Source organism: Coregonus lavaretus (genome assembly GCF_964263955.1).
Source record: "Coregonus lavaretus genome assembly, chromosome: 19".
NCBI classification, from domain to species: Eukaryota; Metazoa; Chordata; class Actinopteri; order Salmoniformes; family Salmonidae; genus Coregonus; species Coregonus lavaretus.
In genome coordinates this window covers 37,929,194-37,952,983 of record NC_140006.1, presented here as the reverse complement: position 1 = coordinate 37,952,983, position 23,790 = coordinate 37,929,194, and the positions used below count along the sequence as shown (strand labels likewise).

General features: G+C 43.3%; 2 protein-coding genes and 1 pseudogene across 3 annotated transcripts; 2 read left to right on the top strand and 1 right to left on the bottom strand.

The window, feature by feature from the left end:
- Positions 1-56: 56 nt before the first annotated feature.
- Positions 57-12,353, top strand: LOC311146289 (putative RNA polymerase II subunit B1 CTD phosphatase rpap2; the record flags this gene model as incomplete). Its single annotated transcript, XM_084182781.1, has 5 exons — positions 57-67; positions 424-450; positions 2,142-2,247; positions 3,837-3,955; positions 11,478-12,353. The coding sequence occupies 5 exons, from the start codon at positions 57-59 to the stop codon at positions 11,620-11,622; spliced, it is 408 nt and encodes a 135-aa protein (XP_084038907.1). The 3' UTR covers positions 11,623-12,353.
- On the top strand, positions 1,263-2,135 carry LOC311146908 (annotated as a pseudogene). The gene has a single exon. The product of its transcript is annotated as an uncharacterized misc_RNA (transcript).
- A 2,370-nt stretch (positions 12,354-14,723) lies between the features above and the next one.
- LOC311146413 (zinc finger protein Gfi-1-like) lies at positions 14,724-17,142 on the bottom strand (the record flags this gene model as incomplete). Its single annotated transcript, XM_084182918.1, has 6 exons — positions 14,724-14,966; positions 15,349-15,514; positions 15,691-15,828; positions 15,948-16,354; positions 16,587-16,787; positions 17,031-17,142. The coding sequence occupies 6 exons, from the start codon at positions 17,140-17,142 to the stop codon at positions 14,788-14,790; spliced, it is 1,203 nt and encodes a 400-aa protein (XP_084039044.1). The 3' UTR covers positions 14,724-14,787.
- Positions 17,143-23,790: the final 6,648 nt, after the last annotated feature.

Here is a 23,790-nt window from a genome sequence, read left to right as displayed (position 1 = left end):
ACTGAGCTATCATTCTTGCAACTATCGTTGTGTTTACGTATAGTAAGCTAGCTAACATGTGTCATAGGTAACCATATAGCCTTTTATAGTTAATTTCAGTATACAGCTAACCTCCTTATAATGTTCTGTCATGAGCACTGACACCTAATTTCACTTTTTTGACAGATGGGAAGAGTGTCACAAACCTCGGCAGAGGAAGCAAGAAGGTATTTTAACCCCCCTGCTTGCATCAATGCTCCCCCATATCTGGAGGTTGAAAACGTGTTTTGATATTTGGATGAATGCCATTACCAATGTTGTTGGTCTCACATTTGTGGCTAGTGTTTTTCTGGTGCTTACGTGCGTATAACCTTGCCCCCCAGGAGAGAGGCAGTGAGGGAGACCCTGAGAGAGAAACTGGACCTGGAGAAGAGGGCTCTGCAGGTGGAGGAGGACTTCCTGGTTGACCGTGTGAGTACCATAGAGAATGAGATCTACAAATACACTAATCCAAATACAAGATTGCTCTTTTTATCTGTGGTTGGTGGCTGAGATGGTTACATGCAGATTTGGAACGGTTCCACTTTTTTTAGGATTAGAAGGGGATCAATGACCTCATGGAAAGATTTTACAGTAATGGTCAATAGATATCAGTTGATGGAGGAGCACCACATTGCTATTGGAGGGAGAGAAGCTTGGGAGGGAAACACAAATATGCCAAAACAAACAAACAAGGCTGAAGACAAGGAGGAGAACACAGAATAATCACAGAAGGCACCAACAAAGACAATCCATGACACAGATGGAACCCAACAACACACAACCGATACAAACCACCCCTTGTGAGCAGCAACCTTTCCTGGAAGAGAGCGGCTCACCAGTCTATGGAGGAGGCCGCAGCGCTACTGAGCCAAGTCACAATGCAGGATAGCAATCCAGTCACGGCTACATCTTCTGTACTAACAGCCCTCTCCACAACACAGTGCAGTGTACAGAATCAAGATCCAGCTCCCGTCAGGGGGACTCAGCACGGCCCGCCTAGCCGGGATCCAGCATCACCCAGGTGGGCATGAGCAGGAGGGGGGCCCAGGGGCTCCTCAAGGGCCACGAAGCTAGGCCAAAACCTGGCTTGGTTCGACTGAACCTTCTAGAAGGCCTAAGGAGCACCTTCAACGAATGGTGTACTGAGGTGAGTATGAAGTTCCTATATGGCCCAGACCACTTTAGTAAAATGACAATAGAAACGAAGAAGACGGAGGAGGAAGAAGAGGAGCTGGATGAAGATGGAGGATATTGTAGAAGGGGGTGGGGATGGAGGGGACGGCGGGTCCCCAGGGGGTCCAGGGAGGTCATCAGCTCCAGCCCCAGACTACGACACAATACGCAGGGAGACAGGAGCTGGGGCTGAGGGTCAGGGAGTTCTACAAAGGGGAGGAAGCCCAGCGGGTGTCAGGGAAACGTGCCGGAGACTTAGAGGTGAGTGGGGATAAGAGTGTAGTAACCGCCAGTGTCCAGATGGGGGCACTGTGTATAAGCATTCGAGATGTGAAACGTGATGATGGTCTTGTTTTTGAGGTTGACTTTTACCATGAAGATATTTTATTTGTCTCGTCTCACTTCTCACCCTCACTCTTTGTCTCCCCTCTTTTCCCCTCTACGCTCTTTGTCTCTCACGCTATGTCTCTCACGCTCTCTCTGTTTCTCACACTTTCTCTCATTCTCTCTCGCTCTCTTTCTCTCACGGGCTCTCTGTCTCTCCTTCTTTCACTCTCTCTCTCACACACACGCTCTCTCTCTCCACCCCCCACCCCCCCTCCCCCCCCGGACCAGGGTGGTGGGCTCCCATTGGTAGACTCCCACGCCCAGCACCTCATACAGAAACGCATAACGGTTAAGAAGCTCACTAGAGGGTGTATGTGTCTGTATGAAAATGCTGCTACGGTTTTCAAAGTGCAAAGAACTGTGTTTTTATGCAATGAAAATGTGGTCGCTGATAGTTGACAAACAGCAATATTACAGAAGCATTGATAAGTACTGGCTCGGTCTTATAGCTTGTTGAACTTAACTTCGCATCTCAGCAAATGAAAAAATGAAACCAAGTTGTTCTGTGTATATGTGTGTCTATTTATATGTCCGCTTTTCCTCATCTTTGTGGTGTGAAGCCTGAGAAACATTGTGGGCCCCCTGCGTCTCACCATGACTGACGTCTCCAGTGACCTCAACAACCTGGTCAGGACCTTCAGGTCAGTGCCAATGTCAACTCTGAGAGTTAAAGGGCCAATCCTTAATTGAAACCATAAAAAAAGGGCTCCCCGCCTCTGTTTTGGTAAAAAGCTGAAGGATGGGCCTAGAGAAATGTAATCACTCTCAAATTCATAGACAGAGCTATGGATGCAAGGACTGACCCTCCAATATTAGAGTTTTAAGCATGTTTTGAGGCAATACAGTGTTTGGTTACATTTGAAATCTAATGTTATTGGTTGCATACACCTATTTAGCAGATGTTATCGAGGGTGTAGAAAATTGCTTGTTTACAAACATTGGCGTAAAACAAGCTTACAGTTTGGGTTCTGATGGGGTATGACATTTGAACTAAGCTAATGAGGCAATTTATAAGTTATATTATTCAAGAATCAATGGGTATGTATCAATAATTTATAAGTCCAAAAATGGATGTAGTAAACTGCAGATTGCTGCTTTAACACACAATGTCCTACTAAAACGTCCAATACTGTGTCTGAGAGAGAAACTGGACATTTTACACTCCTATTTGTCAGTATTTACCTGGTCCCGTAGTCACAAACCGTCTTATTTGAAGTGCTGATCTAGAATCAGTTTAGCCTTTTCGATCATGGTGAATAAGATTACCTGGACAGGGGGACCTGATCCTAGATCAGGACTATTACTCTGAGACACTATGAATATGTGCTTGGTATTTATGGAGAAGTTATCTGGCAACAAGGCTTCCATGAACTGATTGAACTTTTCTGGGGAGCCCCAAACAGCCAGGGGTGAACTCTGTTCCTGTCATGGGCACTAACTGGGCTGTGATTGGCTGATTGAGGTGCAGTCAACAGGAAGTAGTGATTGGCAGAGTGCTATTGACTTCCTGTAGCTCTGATTTAATAGCGAGGTACTTGAGTCACACCTCCAGTGAGAGGCCTGTTTCCAGGAATTCTCTGCCAGCTACTGAGGCCTGCTGGAACAGCACCCAGACCTTAAACCGCAAACTGTGAAATAAACACCTATAATTGTTCAATCTATATGATGAGGTGTCTCTGATATGGTTGGACATTAGGCTAATATGATTTAGAGATTTTCACTGCCAAGTTGAAGTAAAGGACATATAGACTGTTGTTTCCTCTTTCATGGATAATCACGATGTTAGGCCTGATGGCAGTGTGATGTTAGGCCTGATGGCAGTGTGATGATGTTAGGCCTGATGGCAGTGTGATGATGTTAGGCCTGATGGCAGTGTGATGTTAGGCCTGATGGCAGTGTGATGATGTTAGGCCTGATGGCAGTGTGATGTTAGGCCTGATGGCAGTGTGATGTTAGGCCTGATGGCAGTGTGATGATGTTAGGCCTGATGGCAGTGTGATGATGTTAGGCCTGATGGCAGTGTGATGATGTTAGGCCTGATGGCAGTGTGATGATGTTAGGCCTGATGGCAGTGTGATGATGTTAGGCCTGATGGCAGTGTGATGATGTTAGGCCTGATGGCAGTGTGATGATGTTAGGCCTGATGGCAGTGTGATGATGTTAGGCCTGATGGCAGTGTGATGATGTTAGGCCTGATGGCAGTGTGATGATGTTAGGCCTGATGGCAGTGTGATGTCAGTACTTATTTGTCTCAGCTTCTCAAAACCTGTGCCATTTTCTACTATACAGTCTCTTTTTTTCCATGGTTCACAAACACCACCATTATCCACAAAGGCCCAGAGTGGACCCTGATCACTGTGGTGCTCCTCCATCTGTAAGTGTGTGTGTGTGTGTATGTGTTTCTGTCCTGTGTGTGTGTGTTCCTGTGTGTGTGTTTCTGTCCTGTGTGTGTGTGTGTTTCTGTCCTGTGTGTGTGTGTGTGTGTGTGTGTTTCTGTCCTGTGTGTGTGTGTGTGTGTGTGTGTTTCTGTCCTGTGTGTGTGTGTTTCTGTCCTGTGTGTGTGTGTTCCTGTGTGTGTGTTTCTGTCCTGTGTGTGTGTGTGTGTTTCTGTCCTGTGTGTGTGTGTGTGTGTTTCTGTCCTGTGTGTGTGTGTGTTTCTGTCCTGTGTGTGTGTGTGTGTGTGTGTTTCTGTCCTGTGTGTGTGTGTTTCTGTCCTGTGTGTGTGTTTCTGTCCTGTGTGTGTGTGTGTGTTTCTGTCCTGTGTGTGTGTGTGTGTTTCTGTCCTGTGTGTGTGTGTGTGTTTCTGTCCTGTGTGTGTGTGTTTCTGTCCTGTGTGTGTGTGTGTGTGTGTTTCTGTCCTGTGTGTGTGTGTTTCTGTCCTGTGTGTGTGTGTGTGTGTTTCTGTCCTGTGTGTGTGTGTGTGTTTCTGTCCTGTGTGTGTGTGTGTGTTTCTGTCCTGTGTGTGTGTGGGTTTCTGTCCTGTGTGTGTTTCTGTCCTGTGTGTGTGTGTGTTTCTGTCCTGTGTGTGTGTGTTTCTGTCCTGTGTGTGTGTGTGTGTTTCTGTCCTGTGTGTGTGTGTGTGTTTCTGTCCTGTGTGTGTGTGTGTGTTTCTGTCCTGTGTGTGTGTGTGTGTGTTTCTGTCCTGTGTGTGTGTGTGTGTGTTTCTGTCCTGTGTGTGTGTGTGTGTTTCTGTCCTGTGTGTGTGTGTGTGTGTTTCTGTCCTGTGTGTGTGTGTGTGTTTCTGTCCTGTGATTGTGTGTGTTTCTGTCCTGTGTGTGTGTGTTTCTGTCCTGTGTGTGTGTGTTTCTGTCCTGTGTGTGTGTGTGTGTGTGTTTCTGTCCTGTGTGTGTGTGTGTGTGTGTTTCTGTCCTGTGTGTGTGTGTGTGTTTCTGTCCTGTGTGTGTGTGTGTGTTTCTGTCCTGTGTGTGTGTGTGTGTTTCTGTCCTGTGTGTGTGTGTGTGTTTCTGTCCTGTGTGTGTGTGTGTGTTTCTGTCCTGTGTGTGTGTGTGTGTTTCTGTCCTGTGTGTGTGTGTGTGTGTGTGTTTCTGTCCTGTGTGTGTGTGTTTCTGTCCTGTGTGTGTGTGTGTGTGTTTCTGTCCTGTGTGTGTGTGTGTGTTTCTGTCCTGTGTGTGTGTGTGTGTTTCTGTCCTGTGTGTGTGTGGGTTTCTGTCCTGTGTGTGTTTCTGTCCTGTGTGTGTGTGTGTTTCTGTCCTGTGTGTGTGTGTTTCTGTCCTGTGTGTGTGTGTGTGTTTCTGTCCTGTGTGTGTGTTTCTGTCCTGTGTGTGTGTGTGTGTTTCTGTCCTGTGTGTGTGTGTGTTTCTGTCCTGTGTGTGTGTGTGTGTGTTTCTGTCCTGTGTGTGTGTGTGTGTTTCTGTCCTGTGTGTGTGTGTGTGTGTTTCTGTCCTGTGTGTGTTTCTGTGTCATGTGCTGTTGCATGAACAGCTGGAGTGCCTGAGCCTCAGTAGGACCCGTCAGGGATCAGCAGAGGAAATCAGGGAACATTGTTTTACCTGGGGGAACACCCTCTCAACAAACTCAACCTAGAGTGATTTATCTCTGCGTGTGTGTGTGTGTCCAGGGTGCACTGCAGAGTGTGTGTGTGTGTGCACATGAGTGTGTGTTCTTTTGGATGCCCTCATTTTAAACATCACAAAAGTGAATCCAACCTGTTAAAACTCATGATTTCATTAAGATATGCATTGAATTAGAATCTGTATATTCGTTATGAAAAACGCATACGCTCAGCAATCCAAAGGTTTCCGTGTGTTTGTGGTGCCCTGTGAAATATACAGTGTGGTGTGTGTGTGTGTGGCATCTCCAATCTGCAGTGTGTACTTGCCCTTGCATTGTTTGCCCTGTGCCAGATGGCGTGTGTGTGTGTGTGTGTGTGCCCCACTTCCCCAGGCAGGTCGGTGGCTGGCAGGCAGGGAAGGGCTTGAGCCTAGCAGGGGCTGTGTGGGACAGATCCGTGCTGCTCCCGTCTGTGTACACACAGACGCCTCTCTGCTTTATCTCCTCCACCTGATTACCCAACCCTCTCCAGATCCGTGATGCAGAAGCCAGGGACGACACACACACACACACACACACACACACAGGCCCTGGGAAACATTCCACTTGTTCCCTAACTGATCCACTGTGTACACCACCCCAGAGAGGAGACCAGGGCCATAACTTCAGCTCTGATTTATAGCTGTCAAAATAAATGGGGGATGACGCTTTCTTGAGCTGATATAACCTTATCTAAGCTACAGATGTTGTCATCATCCAATCCGATAGTTAGATAGTAAAGAACACGCCTTATTGAGTGAGGTGCTCAACAAATAATTGAAAGTTGTACCCGGCTGTTGGCTGCAGTATGGTTTCAACTAACTCAAAATGTCTCGTATTTAGTCAGGCTCATAATATTATTATAAGAAATTATAAAGGAGTCTTTTATGACAAGTCTTACATTGCGTTATAAGCGCATCATAAAGCATGCATACCTATCCGAAGTGTTATCCAATTATTTTTTACTTACTAACAATATATCTGCACAGCCCATAGAACAGTACCAAGCCATTTGCATTTGAGTCAACTATCCATCTCCTGAATCATTTGGAGTTGAGGCCTATTTATCTACTGCATGGCAGCTGTGTAATTAGTAGGACCTCTGTTGTGGTTAGGTGAATCAGGTAAATAATGGATGGGCCTCATGCAACCGTAGACCCAGATAGCCGCTTCGCTCCGGGAGACACACTGGGCTCCCGTCGCTGAAGGCTACATCTCGTATCCCTAAAACATACAGCTCTAGAAAAAATTAAGAGACCACTGCAATTTTTTCTTAAACAGCATCTCTACATGAATGACAGCCATTCCATTCCAGTGTCTGTTGAATTCCAACACAGGCACACCCCATTCTACTGAATTAGGTACTGATTAGGTGATCACATGAACCAAATCTTATTTAATAAGGAAAAGTATAAAAACCACTGCTGTGGTCATCACTATCCTCTTGCAATAGGACCAGCTGGATGGCAAAAACAGTGCTAATAGTACCTCAAAAGTAATTTTAATCAAAAAATAACTATTGACCATGCCAAAAGAGTTGAAAAGGAAAGTTTTGAGTGAGGAAAATAAGGGTTCAATTCTGGCTTTACTGGCAGAGGGATACAGTGAGCGTCAGGTTGCTTCCATCCTTAAAATTTCAAAGACGGCGGTTCATGTGGTCCTCTGTGGCTCAGCTAGTAGAGCACGGCGCTTGTAACGCCAGGGTAGTGGGTTCAATCCCCGGGACCACCCATACACACAAATGTATGCTGTAAGTCGCTTTGGATAAAAGCGTCTGCTAAATGGCATATTATAAGAACAAGGTCAAGCAGCAGACATTGGGGACAACAAAGCTACAGACCGGCATAGGGCAAAAACGACTCTCTACTGACCGGGATGACCGCCAACTCATTCGAATGTCACTCAACAACCGTAGGATGACATCAAGTGACCTACAAAAATAATGGCAAACGGCAGCTGGGGTGAAGTGCACGGCGAGGACGGTTCAAAACAGGCTCCTAGGGGCAGGGCTGAAGTCGTGCAAAGCTAGAAAAAAGCCCTTCATCAATGAGAAGCAAAGAAGAGCCAGGCTGAGGTTTGCAATTTATAGGTGGGTGTTTGGGCCGTAGAGGACTGGAGTAAGGTCATCTTCTCTGAGTCCAATTTTCAGCTTTGCCCAACACCTGGTCATCTAATGGTTAGACGGAGACCTGGAGAGGCCTACAAGCCACAGTGTCTCGCACCCACTGTGAAATTTGGTGGAGGATCAGTGATGATCTGGGGGTGCTTCAGCAATGCTGGAATCGGGCAGATTTGTCTTTGTGAAGGACGCATGAATCAAGCCACGTACAAGGTTGTCCTGGAAAAAAAAAAAAAAAAACTTGCTTCCTTTTGCTCTGACATTGTTCCCCAACTCTGAGGATTGGTTTTTCCAGCAGGACAATGCGCCATGCCACACAGCCAGGTCAATCAAGGTGTGGATGGAGGACCACCAGATCAAGACCCTGTCATGGCCAGCCCAATCTCCAGACCTGAACCCCATTGAAAACTTCTGGAATGTGATCAAGAGGAAGATGGATGGTCACAAGCCATCAAACAAAGCCGAGCTGCTTGAATTTTTGCGCCAGGAGTGGCATAAAGTCACCCAACATCAATGTGAAAGACTGGTGGAGAGCATGCCAAGACGCATAAAAGATGTGATTTGAAAATCAGGGTTATTCCACCAAATATTGATTTCTGAACTCTTCCTTAGTTAAAACATTAGTGTTGTTTCAAAATGAACATTAACTTATTTTCTTTGCATTATTCGAGGTCTGACAAAACTGCATCTTTTTTTGTTATTTTGACCAGTTGTCATTTTCTGCAAATAAATGCTCTAAATGACAACATTTTTATTTGGAATTTGGGAGAAATGTAGTCAGTAGTTTATATAATAAAACAAAATTTTTAATTTCACCCAAACACATACCTATAAATAGTAAAACCAGAGAAACTTATATTTTTGCAGTGGTTTCTTAATTTTTTCCGGAGCTGTATTTACCAGGCCTCTGGTTAGCCTATTTCCGAGATACTTTTCCCGTCACCGAAGGCAAATCAATAACCCGGAATGCGTTACCAGTCGCTACGGGCTATACAATGTGTGAAAAGAAACGCCAACTTCCACAGAGTTCACCGAATTCACTCCATATTTTTTTTGTTTTACCTTTTATTTAACTAGGCAAGTCAGTTAAGAACAAGTTCTTATTTACAATGACGGCCAAACCCGGACGACGCTGGGTCAATTGTGCGCCGCCCTATGGGACTCCGGATCACGGCCGGATTGTGATACAGCCTGGAATCGAAGCAGGGTCTGTAGTGACGTGTCTAGCACTGAGATGCAGTGCCTTAGACCGCTGCGCCACTCGGGAGCCCACACGAAAGTTACGCTGCCATCTGGGATCGCGTGGTAATCTCGAGTGGCAACTACTACAGAGTATGAGGACTAGGGAGTGATCTTGGGAAATGTTGGATTTAAACGTTTATTTTTTGCCGTAGTTCACACATTTTATAACCCCTAGCGACTGGTAAAGCATTCCAGATTATAGGCATGCCTTCGGTGAGGGGAAAAGTTTCTCGGAAATAAGTCAACCAGAGGGCTGGTAAATATGTTTTAGGGATAGGAGATGTATTCTTCAGCGACGGCAGCACAGTGAGCGAAGCGGAGTTCAAAATAAAGTTTTCCCTTAAACACACAGCTTTGTAGACCTTACAAACATGTGCATTGCGCTGCTGAGGAGATCTCTGAAACTGGTCAGCAATTAGTCATATTGCCATCTAGAAGTCATATACTTGTTTACTATACATTGAGGGAAAATGTATTTGATCCCCTGCAGGTTTTGTACGTTTGCCCACTGACAAAGACATGATCAGTCTATAATTTTAATGGTAGGTTTATTTGAACAGTGAGAGACAGAATAACAACAACAAAAATCCAGAAAAACGCATGTCAAAAATGTTATAAATTGAATGCATTTTAATGAGGGAAATAAGTATTTGACCCCTCTGCAAAACATGACTTAGTACTTGGTGGCTAAACCCTTGTTAGCAATCACAGAGGTCAGATGTTTCTTGTAGTTGGCCACCAGGTTTGCACACATCTCAGGAGGAATTTTGTCCCACTCCTCTTTGCAGATCTTCTCCAAGTCATTAAGGTTTTGAGGCTGAGGTTTTGAGGCTGACGTTTGGCAACTCGAACCTTCAGCTCCCTCCACAGATTTTCTATGGGATTAAGGTCTGGAGACTGGCTAGGCCACTCCAGGACCTTAATGTGCTTCTTCTTGAGCCACTCCTTTGTTGCCTTGGCCGTGTGTTTTGGGTCATTGTCATGCTGGAATACCCATCCACGACCCATTTTCAATGCCCTGGCTGAGGGAAGGAGGTTCTCACCCAAGATTTGACGGTACATGGCCCCATCCATCGTCCCTTTGATGCGGTGAAGTTGTCCTGTCCCCTTAGCAGAAAAACACCCCCAAAGCATAATGTTTCCACCTCCGTGTTTGACGGTGGGGATGGTGTTCTTGGGGTCATAGGCAATATTCCTCCTCCTCCAAACACGGCGAGTTGAGTTGATGCCAAAGAGCTCGATTTTGGTCTCATCTGACCACAACACTTTCACCCAGTTCTCCTCTGAATCATTCAGATGTTCATTGGCAAACTTCAGAAGGCCCTGTATATGTGCTTTCTTGAGCAGGGGGACCTTGCGGGCGCTGCAGGATTTCAGTCCTTCATGGCGTAGTGTGTTACCAATAGTAGGGGGGGGTGGGGGGGGGGGATAGAAGGATTACTTTATACTATTCCAGGTATTCCTTAAAGAGGTGGGGTTTCAAGTGTCTCCGGAAGGTGGTGAGTGACTCCGCTGTCCTGGCGTCGTGAGGGAGCTTGTTCCACCATTGGGGTGCCAGAGAAGCGAACAGTTTTGACTGGGCTGAGCGGGAACTGTGCTTCCGCAGAGGTAGGGGGACCAGCAGGCCAGAATCCAGAGGGGTATCCTACGAAGCAATTTAGGCTTTTCTAAAGCTAATCAGCTTCAGTTAGCTTCACATTTCAGCTCAGGCTTCATCCTTACTATGACGGTGGATATTGCTCGTCCGCCTGCTGCTAACTCTTATCAGGCTTGTTACTGCGCGTGCGTGTAACACATGGCTTGTGGAACGCCGAACTCTTCATTGTGACAATACTGAAACATCAATATATGGGCGAGTCAGTGCCACATTTTCATTTGCGCTAAAATCAAAATGAAAGAACCCTTATCTTGCAATTTCACCAGGCTATGGCGTGAAATAGGCTTTTCGAAGTGCCGTCTGTATTTTATTATTGTTAATGCCGACTTTGCTTTGGTGTGCTTATCAATGCACAACTACAAGCCCCCTTTTTCCCCACTCCGGTCGATAAAATAATTGCATATAGTCATACAAAAGTGTTACTGTGCGTTAAGTTTAAAGTGCTTTCTGTCATTACTAAATGGGTAATGTGATTTATTTTAACATTACAATTTTTTAAATTAATATTTGAATAAAATATTTAATCAGTTGTCTTCCTCAAATGAAGGAGCGAATCTGATTTCATTGGTCCTCAACTCGTGGCTCAGTCATTTCATTCCGAGTAAGTGGCATTAGCGGTGAGTTGCTCTTCCCCGGACCAGGTTAGTTCTGATGGATTCGTTGCCATAGAAATGTACCAGGCTAAAAGGTGGGCCACATTCGAATGACCGGTTATCCCGAGTTGAACTCAGTTGACCAAAGTTACCTTGCTAACTCCTCAAACCTGCTTTTGTAGGATAACCTTCTGGCCTTAGTTTTTCCTGACCATGTTGTGTTTGCGTGTTGCAGGTTATCAGAGGTGTCCCCGGTGGTACGGGAGGCCCTGGAGAGGCCGACCTCAGTCGAGTACCTCTCTATTCTGATGCAGGAGCTCCCACTTCAGGACCAGGACCTACAGAGCCTAGTCCAGCTACTCAAAACCATAGCCCTCTAGTCTCCTCTACTATATACAACTCTTTTTTTTCTACTGTTACAGACAAATCTTTACATTTTTCCTATCAGAACTGCAAAGGCTGAAGGTATAGCGCTTCTGATAGATACATCATTAATTGACTTTTATTTGAAATCAATAGTATAGTGGAGAACCTTGCCTTGGTTGTGCAGTTTGGTCACCTGCCCTCTCTGAAAACATTTCAATCTGATTTACGGTAATCTTTTTTGTATTACTTTGGTTAGGTTGCTTTTTCTGTTTTATTGAAACTACTATTGAGAATTAAGAGAGAAATTACTATTTTCATCTCAGGATATGGACAGTGCTTGTTGTGGCTTTAGTGCTCTGAAATGAAGACTTAAATGTACATGAAGATTATGTAGATATACTGTATCATCGAATAGGCCTGTTATTACACAGGAATTGATGAACAGGTGCATAGTTTACACACATTCTGCCAACTTCATGGTGGAAATGTATAGTATTTTTATGCCCTTCCTAATGTTCAAACAAACACTGATATATAGTGAATCTGTTGATACTGTAAATGTCTAAATCAAATCTTAAAAGTTACAAGCCTCCAATGTTTAACCCCATGCTTCTATACAACCAAATAAATCACACTCAGGTTTTCCACTGTGTATAAAAATGTCATGTCTCCGACTATATTGCCATACTGGAAGAGGATGGTGCAATAAAAGTGTCGCTGTTTATCCCAACTTCCTTCACATGAAGTTTATGGTGTTATAATCTAATTTGTTCCAAGTGTGACAACAAAGCTGTGTCTGAAAATATTTGGTTTGGACCAGGTGGCTTGCGCGACTGGAATAATGTTGGATATTTATTTTATTTGATCGTCATTGTCTTTATGGATATTTTTTTATTCAAACATTTTAGGATGATACTGATATAACCTTAGTATATTATTTCTAAAGCATTTCGCTTGAAGACCATAAGTAACACGTTACTTTTTTGGGTGCGAGTTTTCATTTTTTTCTTTGTTCATTTCGAAATGTTTGGAATGGAAATATTGTACAGTGGAGTTGTGTCGAAATTATAAAAGCCTATAGGGTGAAGTCAGAAAGTGTGACATAATATAAACTGGGACAGCTTAATCCTGACGCATTTATTTATTGGTCTGACCAGACAAAATCTAAACTATTGTTATGCCACGTTCAAAACAACTTGGAACTCGGAAATCTCCGACTTCAGTGCGTTTAAGACAAGTGGGAACTCGGGAAAAAACGAGCTCTGACTGGGGGAAATCGTTTTGAAGGGTTATCCAACTCGGAATTCCAAGTCAGAAACTCTGGCATCTTTCTAGAGAGCTGAAGATCGCTGAAGTCTCGTTTTTTTCTGAGTTCCCAGTTGTCTTGAAAGCACCAACACTTATGCAACGTTCACTCGGAAATGTCACACTTGCTAACTGGTTGTAGTTAAACACGTGCCATGTTCAACTAGTTAGTACGTCGGAAATTTCTGAGTTTCCTAGTTCCGACTAGTTTAGTTTATTTGCACAAATAGAAAGACCATTTGTGACAGTAAAAAAAATGCCCCTGCAGAGAAACCAACCACATGATTAAAAAATCACATCACTTCGTTGGTGTGACATAGAGGTTGGCAGATGCCACGTTCAAAACAACTGGGTACTAGGAAGTGGGAAATCTCTGATTTCCGACTTCAGTGCGTTCACATCAACTGGGAACTCTTACAAGGGAAAATCGTTTTGAATTGTTATCCAAGTCGGGAACTCTGGCCTCTTTCTAGAACTCCGACCTGAAGATCACCTGACGTCATGATTTGACCTCGTTTTTTTCTGAGTTCCCAGTTATCTTGAAAGCACCAAGAGCAAGCTTCAAGTACTTAGGTTAGGCAGGGTTCTTGTAGTACTATATCCTTTTCATTTTTTCTTGTAGTATTGTTAGTAGTACTGTTATTTGAGTGAATTCAGCAAAAATGGGACACTTTTTGCATTTCGGTCTATTGTAACCTCTTTCGACATCTATCCAACATATTAGCCCAACACATGACACATTTCTGAAATCCTCAGATGTTTCCTAATCACACAAAATTGAATTGTCATTGGATACAATTAGCACTATAATAATAGTGTCCCAGTTTATCTAACCTGCTGTCTACCAAATGCGAACTGAAAATAGGGTTTTGACTCAGTGTAAACAAATGTGTGTGCTGCCTTCTGTGTGTGTGTGCGTGATTTACATTTTACATTTTAGTCATTTAGCAGACGCTCTGCCCTACTCCTATTCCCATTCCGAAGTCAACCTACTGTATCAATTCACTCACTTCGCTGCCCTACTCCTATTCCATTCCGAAGTCAACCTACTGTATCAATTCACTCACTTCGCTGCCCTACTCCTATTCCATTCCGAAGTCAACCTACTGTATCAATTCACTCACTTCGCTGCCCTACTCCTATTCCATTCCGAAGTCAACCTACTGTATCAATTCACTCACTTCGCTGACAACAATTAAATTCACTCACTTCACTGACTTCAATTCAATTCACTGGCAACAATTTTGGATGAAGGCCTATTATTATATTATATGTATTTGAACATGTTTGGTTTAGATTGCTGCACTTATAAGCCTATCATTGTTTTACAAAAGACGGGGGAACATTGAAAATGTATATTCAGACAAAAGAGCGTAAACTCCCCTTTCCCCGCCATGGATTCTGTTATACACAGCAGATTATAAAGTGACCTTGTTGGATAATTAAAGGCGTTCATTAATTAAACAGGCATTAATATTAAAATGTTCAGATAAATAGCCTACTAAGCTATACCATTTATCTAGCCGGTTTCTTATAGAGACGAAAACAAGTAGGCTAGGCTAAAACGAATAATGCACAAATACAATCCTTGGGGATCACAACCAAAACTTTTAAAACATGTATTTTTGTGTTGTGTGAAATGATATTCAGAATGTGGCCTGTAGCTAATGAAAATCTATAGGCCTATTCGATAAATAAATGTTTAATTTTCAAAACAATAATGAAATAATTAAAACCATTAGGCTGAAAGGGACATATTTAGGCTGCATGTATTAAAATATAAAATTGACTTGTACAAGTTTTTCGATTTACTTCCATATTAATGATATTTTCTTCGCAATTCTCCAGCACAGTTTTTCGGTGTTGACACTTTTTCATTTCAATCCATGTTGTGTTTCCTTGTGCCTCCTCAGATCCACTTTCCTTTGGAATCCTTTGCCGCAGAGGTCGCAGCCGAACGGTTTGAAGCCTGTATGCTTGCGACTGTGCGTGATGAGGTTGGAGCTCTGACTGAAGGCCTTTCCGCATACCTGGCACTTGTGCGGCTTTTCACCTGATAATGTAAACAAGTTGCATTATGAAAGTGTCCATTTGAGCTCTCCATATTCAAGTACTGTAATTGTTCTTGTGCGTAATTAAAAGTGTCCTTTTGAGCTCTCCATATCTGCTGTGATTGTTCTCGTGCCTAATTGTCTGACTCTTAGGAGCGTAATATGCTTACCCACTCGCCACCGACGTCAATTCAACGTCTATTCCACGTTGGTTCAACGTAATTTCATTGAAATGGAAACAACGTTGATTCAACCAGTGTGTGCCCAGTGGGAAAATTTACTTTTTGTTTGGTTGACACTCTTAAATAACAGGTGTTTGCAAAGTATTTTATAATCTTTTAAAATCATTAACTTATCTTTTGTGGTTCGTGCGTGATCGCTCACCTGTATGGATAAAGGTGTGTTTCTTCATGTCGGACTTCTGATGGAATCTCTTCCCGCAGTACTGACAAGGGTAGGGCCGCGTGTCCGAGTGGATGAGCAAGTGCGTGGACAGCGTGGACGAGCGCTTGAAGCTTTTGTCACAGATTTTACAGTTGAAGCTCCTTTCCTGTGAACCAGGTAAGATGTGAGTGCATGTGACATGTGGCCGTCTGCACCTTTTTATTTAATCAGTTTCCTTTGTCATTTAAGCATGCATTACACATGGGATTGATTGCCAACAGGCATAGGAGAAAGTAGGCCTAAAGGTCCAAATATTAAGTGACTTGGGCATTTGGGCCTTACCTGGGAGTGAACGCCCTTGTGTTGTTCGAGGCTCACTGCGTGCCCAAACGTTTTCCCACACAATCCACAGGCAAAGGGTCGAGTTCCGCTGTGCGACCGACGAACGTGAACCTCTAACCCGTGCGGCGTCGAGAATACCTTTTAGAGAGGATGAAAGAGATATTATTATGTGTTAATAAGTGAAAATCACCTAATTGAAACCGAACAATTGTTTATCGTTGCCATACGTTGTGGTAAAGGAGTGTGGCTAGGCCCACCTTGCAACACTTGATGCACTTGTACGATCCGCTTGGTTCTAGACGGGAACAGATGAGATCGGATTTAGACTTGATTTCAGAGGCCTTGGTCTTCAGCTTGAGGTCCGAATATAACTGGTCGCCATCCCGCATTCTATAGGTAGGGAACACCGTAGACCCAAAGTCCCTGTAAAGTCCAGTGTGCGGGCCCCGCTGCGCGTAAATTGGAGAGTTGGTGGCACCATCCTCGGATCCATAGAGGCCCATCTGTGTGTCAGGCTCCAGAGTTGTGGGGAGATTGTGTTGATACGTTCGCTGCACAAGGTGCCTGAGCTCGGAGCCAGAGTAGGTAGTCCATGGGTAAGGGTGGAATGGAATGGCGAAAGGGTGAGCATCGTCTGCTGACGGAGTGAAACATTGTTCCGAATCTGGAAAACATTCGGACCATGAGTCGTCACGTTTCCAAATACTGTTTACAAAAATAGCAAATAGTTATTAAATAATACACCCTTTAATATTCTGGTAGCCTATATTGGAGGATAACAAGTGCTAAAATATGAAAAGCAGAGGGACAGCCTCAAATAACCATGGTTGGAGATGCAGTGCGCATATGCGTAATGATGACCAAGATGGACATCACAACACACTATAAACACAAACCTGGTGATGCAGAAGGTGACGGAGGGCGCCAGTAGTCGTCATAGTCCGAGAAGCGGTCGCACACGCTGCCCTCACAGCTCAGCGGGTATATGGAGGAGAGGTCAGCCGTGTGCACCAGACGGGATTCGGGGGACAGCTTGCCGTGGTTAGGAGCATCCTGCGTGTCACAGTTCCCCTCAAACTCAACCTGCAGTTTGCTTTCTATAGCCATAGAAAAAGAGAGCAAAGACTAGCACTTAATTCAAGCTCATAATATACGTCACAGTTTGATATTGTATTTGTGAATTTTAAAGGTAAAGATAAAATATTCAACGAGAATTTAGAGAATTTCGAATCGTGTCCATATCCAAACAAACTTGTGTGTGACGTGCGTAATGTATTACAATTAAGTCTAGGCCTAGGCCTTATATATATTGAGAGCAGCATCACATCAGATAGACATACCTGCGCATATATAGGCTAAGATAGTATCCATTCTAATGTAGTCATCATCCAGGTATCGGGGTTGGTGGTAGCTATGTGCCCGTTTACTCTTCACCAAAAATGACCTCGGCATGGTTACTCTCCGCTGTGTGACTGTCAAGATCCCTGGTCACTTGTGATGAAATCCTCTCCGTCCACACGGACCTATTTTATCTCTGGAAAGATTTGAATACCATTGGTTGACAGGTTCATCCAGCATAGGGATTTTTTGGCAGGAGATGAATCATGCGCATTGCCCAAAGGCACCTGCGCGTTCACCAGGTGTTGTGAGACAGGTGGCCAAAGGGACTACTGCCCTCCACGGTCCACGGAGTGTGTGATTGAATACCACAACTTATCATATTTCAAAAAGCTAATTAAGAGGCCATAGTAGTTGTTTCCTTTCATGACAGGTAATATTTGCATTGGTTCAGAATCAGATGACAGAATATAATTTATTACCGTGATTGATTTAAGTGGATGTGCAAAAATACATGATTTCTTTGATTATGATGTGGAATCTTTAGACTATTTGTCGATTTAAAGCCCTAACCCTCCCTTCCTTAATGGCCTATGCAACTAGGCCCATGTCAATGTAAACGGATCCTGCGGTACCTTCTCAGAGCTCACCCACCGCAACGATATCCCATTAATGACTTACGCACGGCACCGTGAGTCGCCCTCTCCATGCAACCGCCTGCAAGTGCGGACCTGAGGTATCCCTTACAGACCCGCGGTCATTTAACATGCTGGCTAATTCACCCGGATAGATCCAATAACTTCTTCCAAATTTATCATATCCAAATGCATAATGCCAAAGCATGTAGAGGCTATATTATGATATCAGTACCCACTGGGCACACGGGTTGAATCAAAGTTGTTTCCACGTAATTTCAATGAAATTACGTTGAACCAACGTGGAATAGACGTTGAATTGACGTCTGTGCCCAGTGGGTAGGCTCACCCTTGATTAAAAAAAAGTTGGAGTGAACTGAGATGTTGTCATTTAGCCTATTCCAGAAATCACTAAGCTTCAAATTAAATCATTGCGAGGATTTTCGTGTTCAAGGTTGGTGTTCAAGGTTGTCTGAAAGCAAAGTGATATCGATTTCTGGGCCGTGTGGGAAAGAACGTTGTTAGTTGCACCTGCAAGTATAACTTGAGATAAGCAAAGTTGGAACACATGCTCGATACTCATAGCCGAAATTGCTTACCCGTGCTTTATTTTTTTAACAGAGCTATTTGAGTAAGAACTAACACCTCCAACACATTGCAACTGTAAGTAATTGATAAATCACTTGACATCTGAAGCATTGCCTCCCCCCCCCCCAAAAAAAAAGATTTCATTCTTTACCTTAAAACATTTGACACTCAATCACGCACACATAGACGCATTAACATTTAGTCTACATTATTAAAATTGTCAAGAAACAAAACTGTTTCAGTTACAATTTGTTTTATATATAGTAGTTGTTATTTCAGTCTAATGCATGGAGACCTACCTGTACACGGTGTCCACATGCCTAATAGGCGCAGCTTACAGTATCCCTCCTCTCTCATCTGAACACAGCGGCTGTGCCGCTGTCATGACCTTTAAATAGCCGACAACTTCCTGAATGTCAGATTTTTTTGCACAACTTTCAGTAAATAGACAGTGATTAGGCCTGATCGCTAATGACATAAAGAGCTATTCAAATCATTTGTAAGGCTATTTCAATTGTCCTACATTGTTTGACAATCAAGTCATATGAAATAACTTCAACCAATTGTATTTGATGTTATGACAAAGTTATAACTCCTCTTACATTACTAACACAACACCCAATGAATCATAATTTAAAAACTCCCACAGACAATTCATGTTCCAAGGCAGCTTTTTCATATCCCAATTTTACTCTGTTTGTCTATTTACAGCTCAAGGTGGGGCTGTGAGTTTGTAATGATGTTTCCAATATTAGACCTATAGGTTATGGCCTGGCTAGACTCATCCTTAGCCGTGACAGTGCCAATGCCCACACAGAAGCTGTGTAATTTCAGACAGATCCTGAACATTCCTTTAAATGGATCTCGTATCCATTCATTATCCGTACTATTTGTGTACTGAATTGACCAGGCATCATGACTGACATGAATAGCCCATTGTTGTCTTCTCTCCTGGTATTCACTTTCCTGCAGGTGGGAGTTCACTGGAATAGAGGGCCTCCACCCTTAAAGCCAGACGGACTGTCACTGGACGCACCATGACTACTTTTACACAGGGCATAGTGGCCTTCACTGTTTCCCTTTATGGATTTGATATCAAATAATTTAGTTGGCTTGATTGAGCTTGCCTAGCAAAATAGAACCAATGCAATAGACCCAAGTGCAAACTTCGCCCATCTGGCACTCCATCAGACACTCCATCAGACACTCCATCAGACACTCCATCTGGCACTCCATCTGGCACTCCATCAGACACTCCATCTGGCACTCCATCAGACACTCCATCAGACACTCCATCAGACACTCCATCTGGCACTCCATCTGGCACTCCATCAGACACTCCATCAGACACTCCATCAGACACTCCATCAGACACTCCATCAGACACTCCATCAGACACTCCATCTGGCACTCCATCAGACACTCCATCAGACACTCCATCAGACACTCCATCTGGCACTCCATCAGACACTCCATCAGACACTCCATCAGACACTCCATCAGACACTCCATCAGACACTCCATCTGGCACTCCATCAGACACTCCATCAGACACTCCATCAGACACTCCATCAGACACTCCATCTGGCACTCCATCAGACACTCCATCAGACACTCAGAGGATTTGAAAGATAACAAATTAAATACTATTTGAACCCGGGTCAGTGAAATCTGTATAATCTTCAGAGTTTTTGTTCCCTGAAGTTCTGATCTGCATCAAGATATTTGGAGGGGAAAATCCCATTACCATGGGATCTCAGTGGAGGGTGCACCTTTATGTGCCTTTTAGGGTCTTGAGAATGAGACTGATTAGACAAATAGCTCGACATGCACAGTACTGTGCAGACTTAACATGGTGTCTGCATTGCACAGAAAATACACTAGATCAGAGCATCAAGTACACAGAGCATCAGGTACACAGAGCATTAAGTAGACTAAGAGCATCAAGTAGACTAAGAGCATCAATAATATAATAACCACATTATAAAAAATAATAGGGGCGCAAATATCTTGGCATCCTTTTGAGCAGTCAATCACAATCACACTGTATTGAGGTAAACGCATAGCAGACTGACCTCTGTGCAGTGTTGCAGAGTGATGTCTATCTGAGCAGAGTTGAAGGAATTGGAGAGTGTAAACTCAAGAGCCAGAACAGAAAACCAACCACAGTGCAGAGCAGGCGCTAACAATGCTGCGGCAGGTCATCATCTCTTACTTCTCTTCTTTTCTCACTATCCAGAGACCCTGGTGGTGAAACGCTACGGTGTCTCAGCCGAATACGTGATTGAAATAGCTGCCAAGAGTCGCTGTGATAACAGCTTGTGGTTTTTGTTCTTTCAACTTTCTCAAACATGCTATAGAAATAAACATAGGCTTTGACTTGCGTCTCTGAACCACCAGTCTATTCCTGCAGCTCAAGCTCAATTTCTTGAAACCATATGTGCTCAGAGAGAAAGTATGTGACTGCTGTTCCTGGATAGTATATATAGTATTTTACCTGTGCAAGGCTGTCGCTTCAACACCACAAAGTCCCTGTGAATCTTCCAGAAGACAACTCAGTAGTTAGAAAAGGGCCTACGCAAGAAAAACTTTACTGTGCAATTAGTTAGTTATTTGAGGGTTGGTTTCCCAGACGCAGATTAAGCCTGCTACTCCTGGACTAAAAAAGCATGCTAAATGGAGATTCTCCATTGAAAGTGCTGTTAAATCCAGGACTAGGCTTAATCCACTCTAAAGTGATGGGTCACCACACTTTCGAAATGAGGCAAATTACTTTAAAGTAAATTCTGATAAGCCTACTACAGATAGACTCATCTTATGTATCTGTGGATTTTACAAAGCAGAGCAGGTGTTCTCAAACATGATCAAACGCTCAGTGGACAGTGAGCCTCCACAGTCCATTTTGTAGCTCATGTAACTCAAGCATGTTTGGATTCTTGTCCAACTTACCATAGAATATCAAGCTACACGGTGTATCAAAATAGTCTTCCCTATGTACATTAAGCAGTCAAAGGCAGATCAGGGGGGTTGGAACCATCCAGTAAGAGGGGAGTCTGTTGCGGAGCCTTCATCAGTGTTGAGACATCTCTATAAAAACCACATGACGCTATCTAATCACCTCACAAGTTCCTCTGACCCACTCACACAAACCACACAAACGTGAAGTGCTAAGGAAATACACACACACACAGCTAAGGAAAAACACACATGGACACACAAACACAAGCACACACACACACACACACACACAGACACACATCTTACTTTAACTTCACCCACTGGCTCCCCTCGTTCAACCACAGCCCAATGGGAACGACAAGCCAAATCTGACCAAACCCCCAGCTGCCAACTGCTCCCTCCAGATAGGGCTGCAATCGAGAACACAATGCATGATTTACTGTGTCGCAGTCTAAACAAAACCACAAGACAGTTCTTCTTTCAGAGGGTTAGCATCTTGTTCTCCCTTCAAATCTTGTCATCTGAACTAGTAAATCAGTGGTTATGAGGATGAAAACCCTATAGTCCCCTTCTGTCCACACTGTGTCTCATATCTTCTCAGACTGTCCTACACTCTTAGAAAAAAGGGTTCCAAAAGGGTTCTTCAGCTGTCCCCATAGGAGAACCCTTTTTAGTTCCAGGTAGAACCCTTTTGTGTTCCATGTAGAAACCTCTGTGGATCGCGTTCTACATGGAACTGAAAAGGGTTCTACCTGGAACCAAAAAGGGTTCCTCAAAGGGTTCTCCTATGGGGACAGCCGAATAACCCATTTAGGTTCTAGGTAGCATCTTTTTTCTAAGAGTGTATGATCATAATATTTCAATCACTCATGCACGCTTCTTCTACTGTTTGGGTTTCCCTGTATTGTATGTTATATAGGAATTATGAAAGTCAAGAAAGTGGACAAACCAGCAACTTGAATGTCCATTTTCCTTAGACAGCACAGAAAGCTAAACGGAATACAGCTACAGTAGGCCTATTTGGCTATATTTTGGCTACATTTGGCATGAATTTGTCAATAATTAAGTTCTTGAAAACACATCAACTCAAAAAACTCTCTCCTGGATTTGCTGGATGCTATAAACAGGTTACAAATCACCTCAAAAAAGGAGTACCTCATCAATCTGATCAACAAGACCCCTTGTTAGCAAACCGCCAGGCCAATTTCTGGTTGTAAATCATCCAAAGTGGGCAAATACTAGGAATCTCATGGAAACAGACGTGTGGAAATCTACTCAGAGCTTCCTGGTTATTGTGCCCCTCTTTAGGAGCATGTTGGAGTTTGTTGCTGAGAGGTCAGGGTTCACAACCACACGCTCTGTGTTGTGTGATTTTTCTGATGCACTTGACAGCAGTCAATGCAAAGAGTTTATTGATAGGTGGCCATTCACAGCTCTGTGTTGAAGAGCTATGATTCATAGCAACATTTAAGTCTTCCTGGTAGTCACTAGCTACTTTCTTCTCAGTACATTGGTAGTTTTAATCTCCCTTGTTAAATATTCATTACAGGACTGCTTCAGAGCTTTTGCTCATTGTTGATATTGATGAGATGTTTGACTAGTTTGGACAAAATAGCCCCCTTTTCCCACTTCAACCCATATACACACATGCACGCACACACAAACACACACACACACGCACAAATAGTACTGACTCCACTGATGCACTTTAATCTGTGTTTTGACTAGGATTGCAAAAGGAGGGTATAATATTGGAAACTACCAGATTTTGGTATCTTAAAAGGTTGTTTTGGAATTTTATGAGATAACATCTAGTGGCCTTTTTGGGTACTTCGGATTATCACAGGCGTCTGTAATTATCTAAATAGAATGACAAAGCTGGAAAACATTATCCTAAATATAGTGCCTTCAGAAAGTATTCATACCCCTTGACTTATTCCACATTTTGTTGTGTTACAGCCTGAATTCAAAATGGATTAAATAGATAGTTTTGTCACCCGTCTACACACAAGACCCCATAATGACAAAGTGAAAACATGTTTTTAGAAATGTTTGCAAATTTATTGAAAAGGAAATACAGAAATATCTAATTTACATAAGTATTCACACCCCTGAGTCAATACTTTGTAGAATCACCTTTGGCAGCGATTACTGCTGTGAGTCTTTCTGGGTAAGTCTCTAAGAGCTTTGCACACCTGGATTGTACAATATTTGCACATTATTCTTTTAAAATTTCTTCAAGATCTGTCAAGTTTGTTGTTGATCATTGCTAGAGAGCAATTTTCAAGTCTTTCCATAGATTTTCAAGCTGATTTACAGTACCAGTCAAACGTTTGGACACACCTACTCATTCAAGGGGTTTTCTTTATTTTTACTATTTTCTACATTGTAGAATAATAGTGAAGACATCAAAACTATGAAATAACACATATGGAATCATGTAGTAACCCAAAAAGTTTTAAATAAATCAAAATATATTTGATATTTGATATTATTCAAATAGCCACCCTTTGCCTTGATGACAGCTTTGCACACTCTTGGCATTCTCTCAACCAGCTTCATGAGGTAGACACCTGGAATG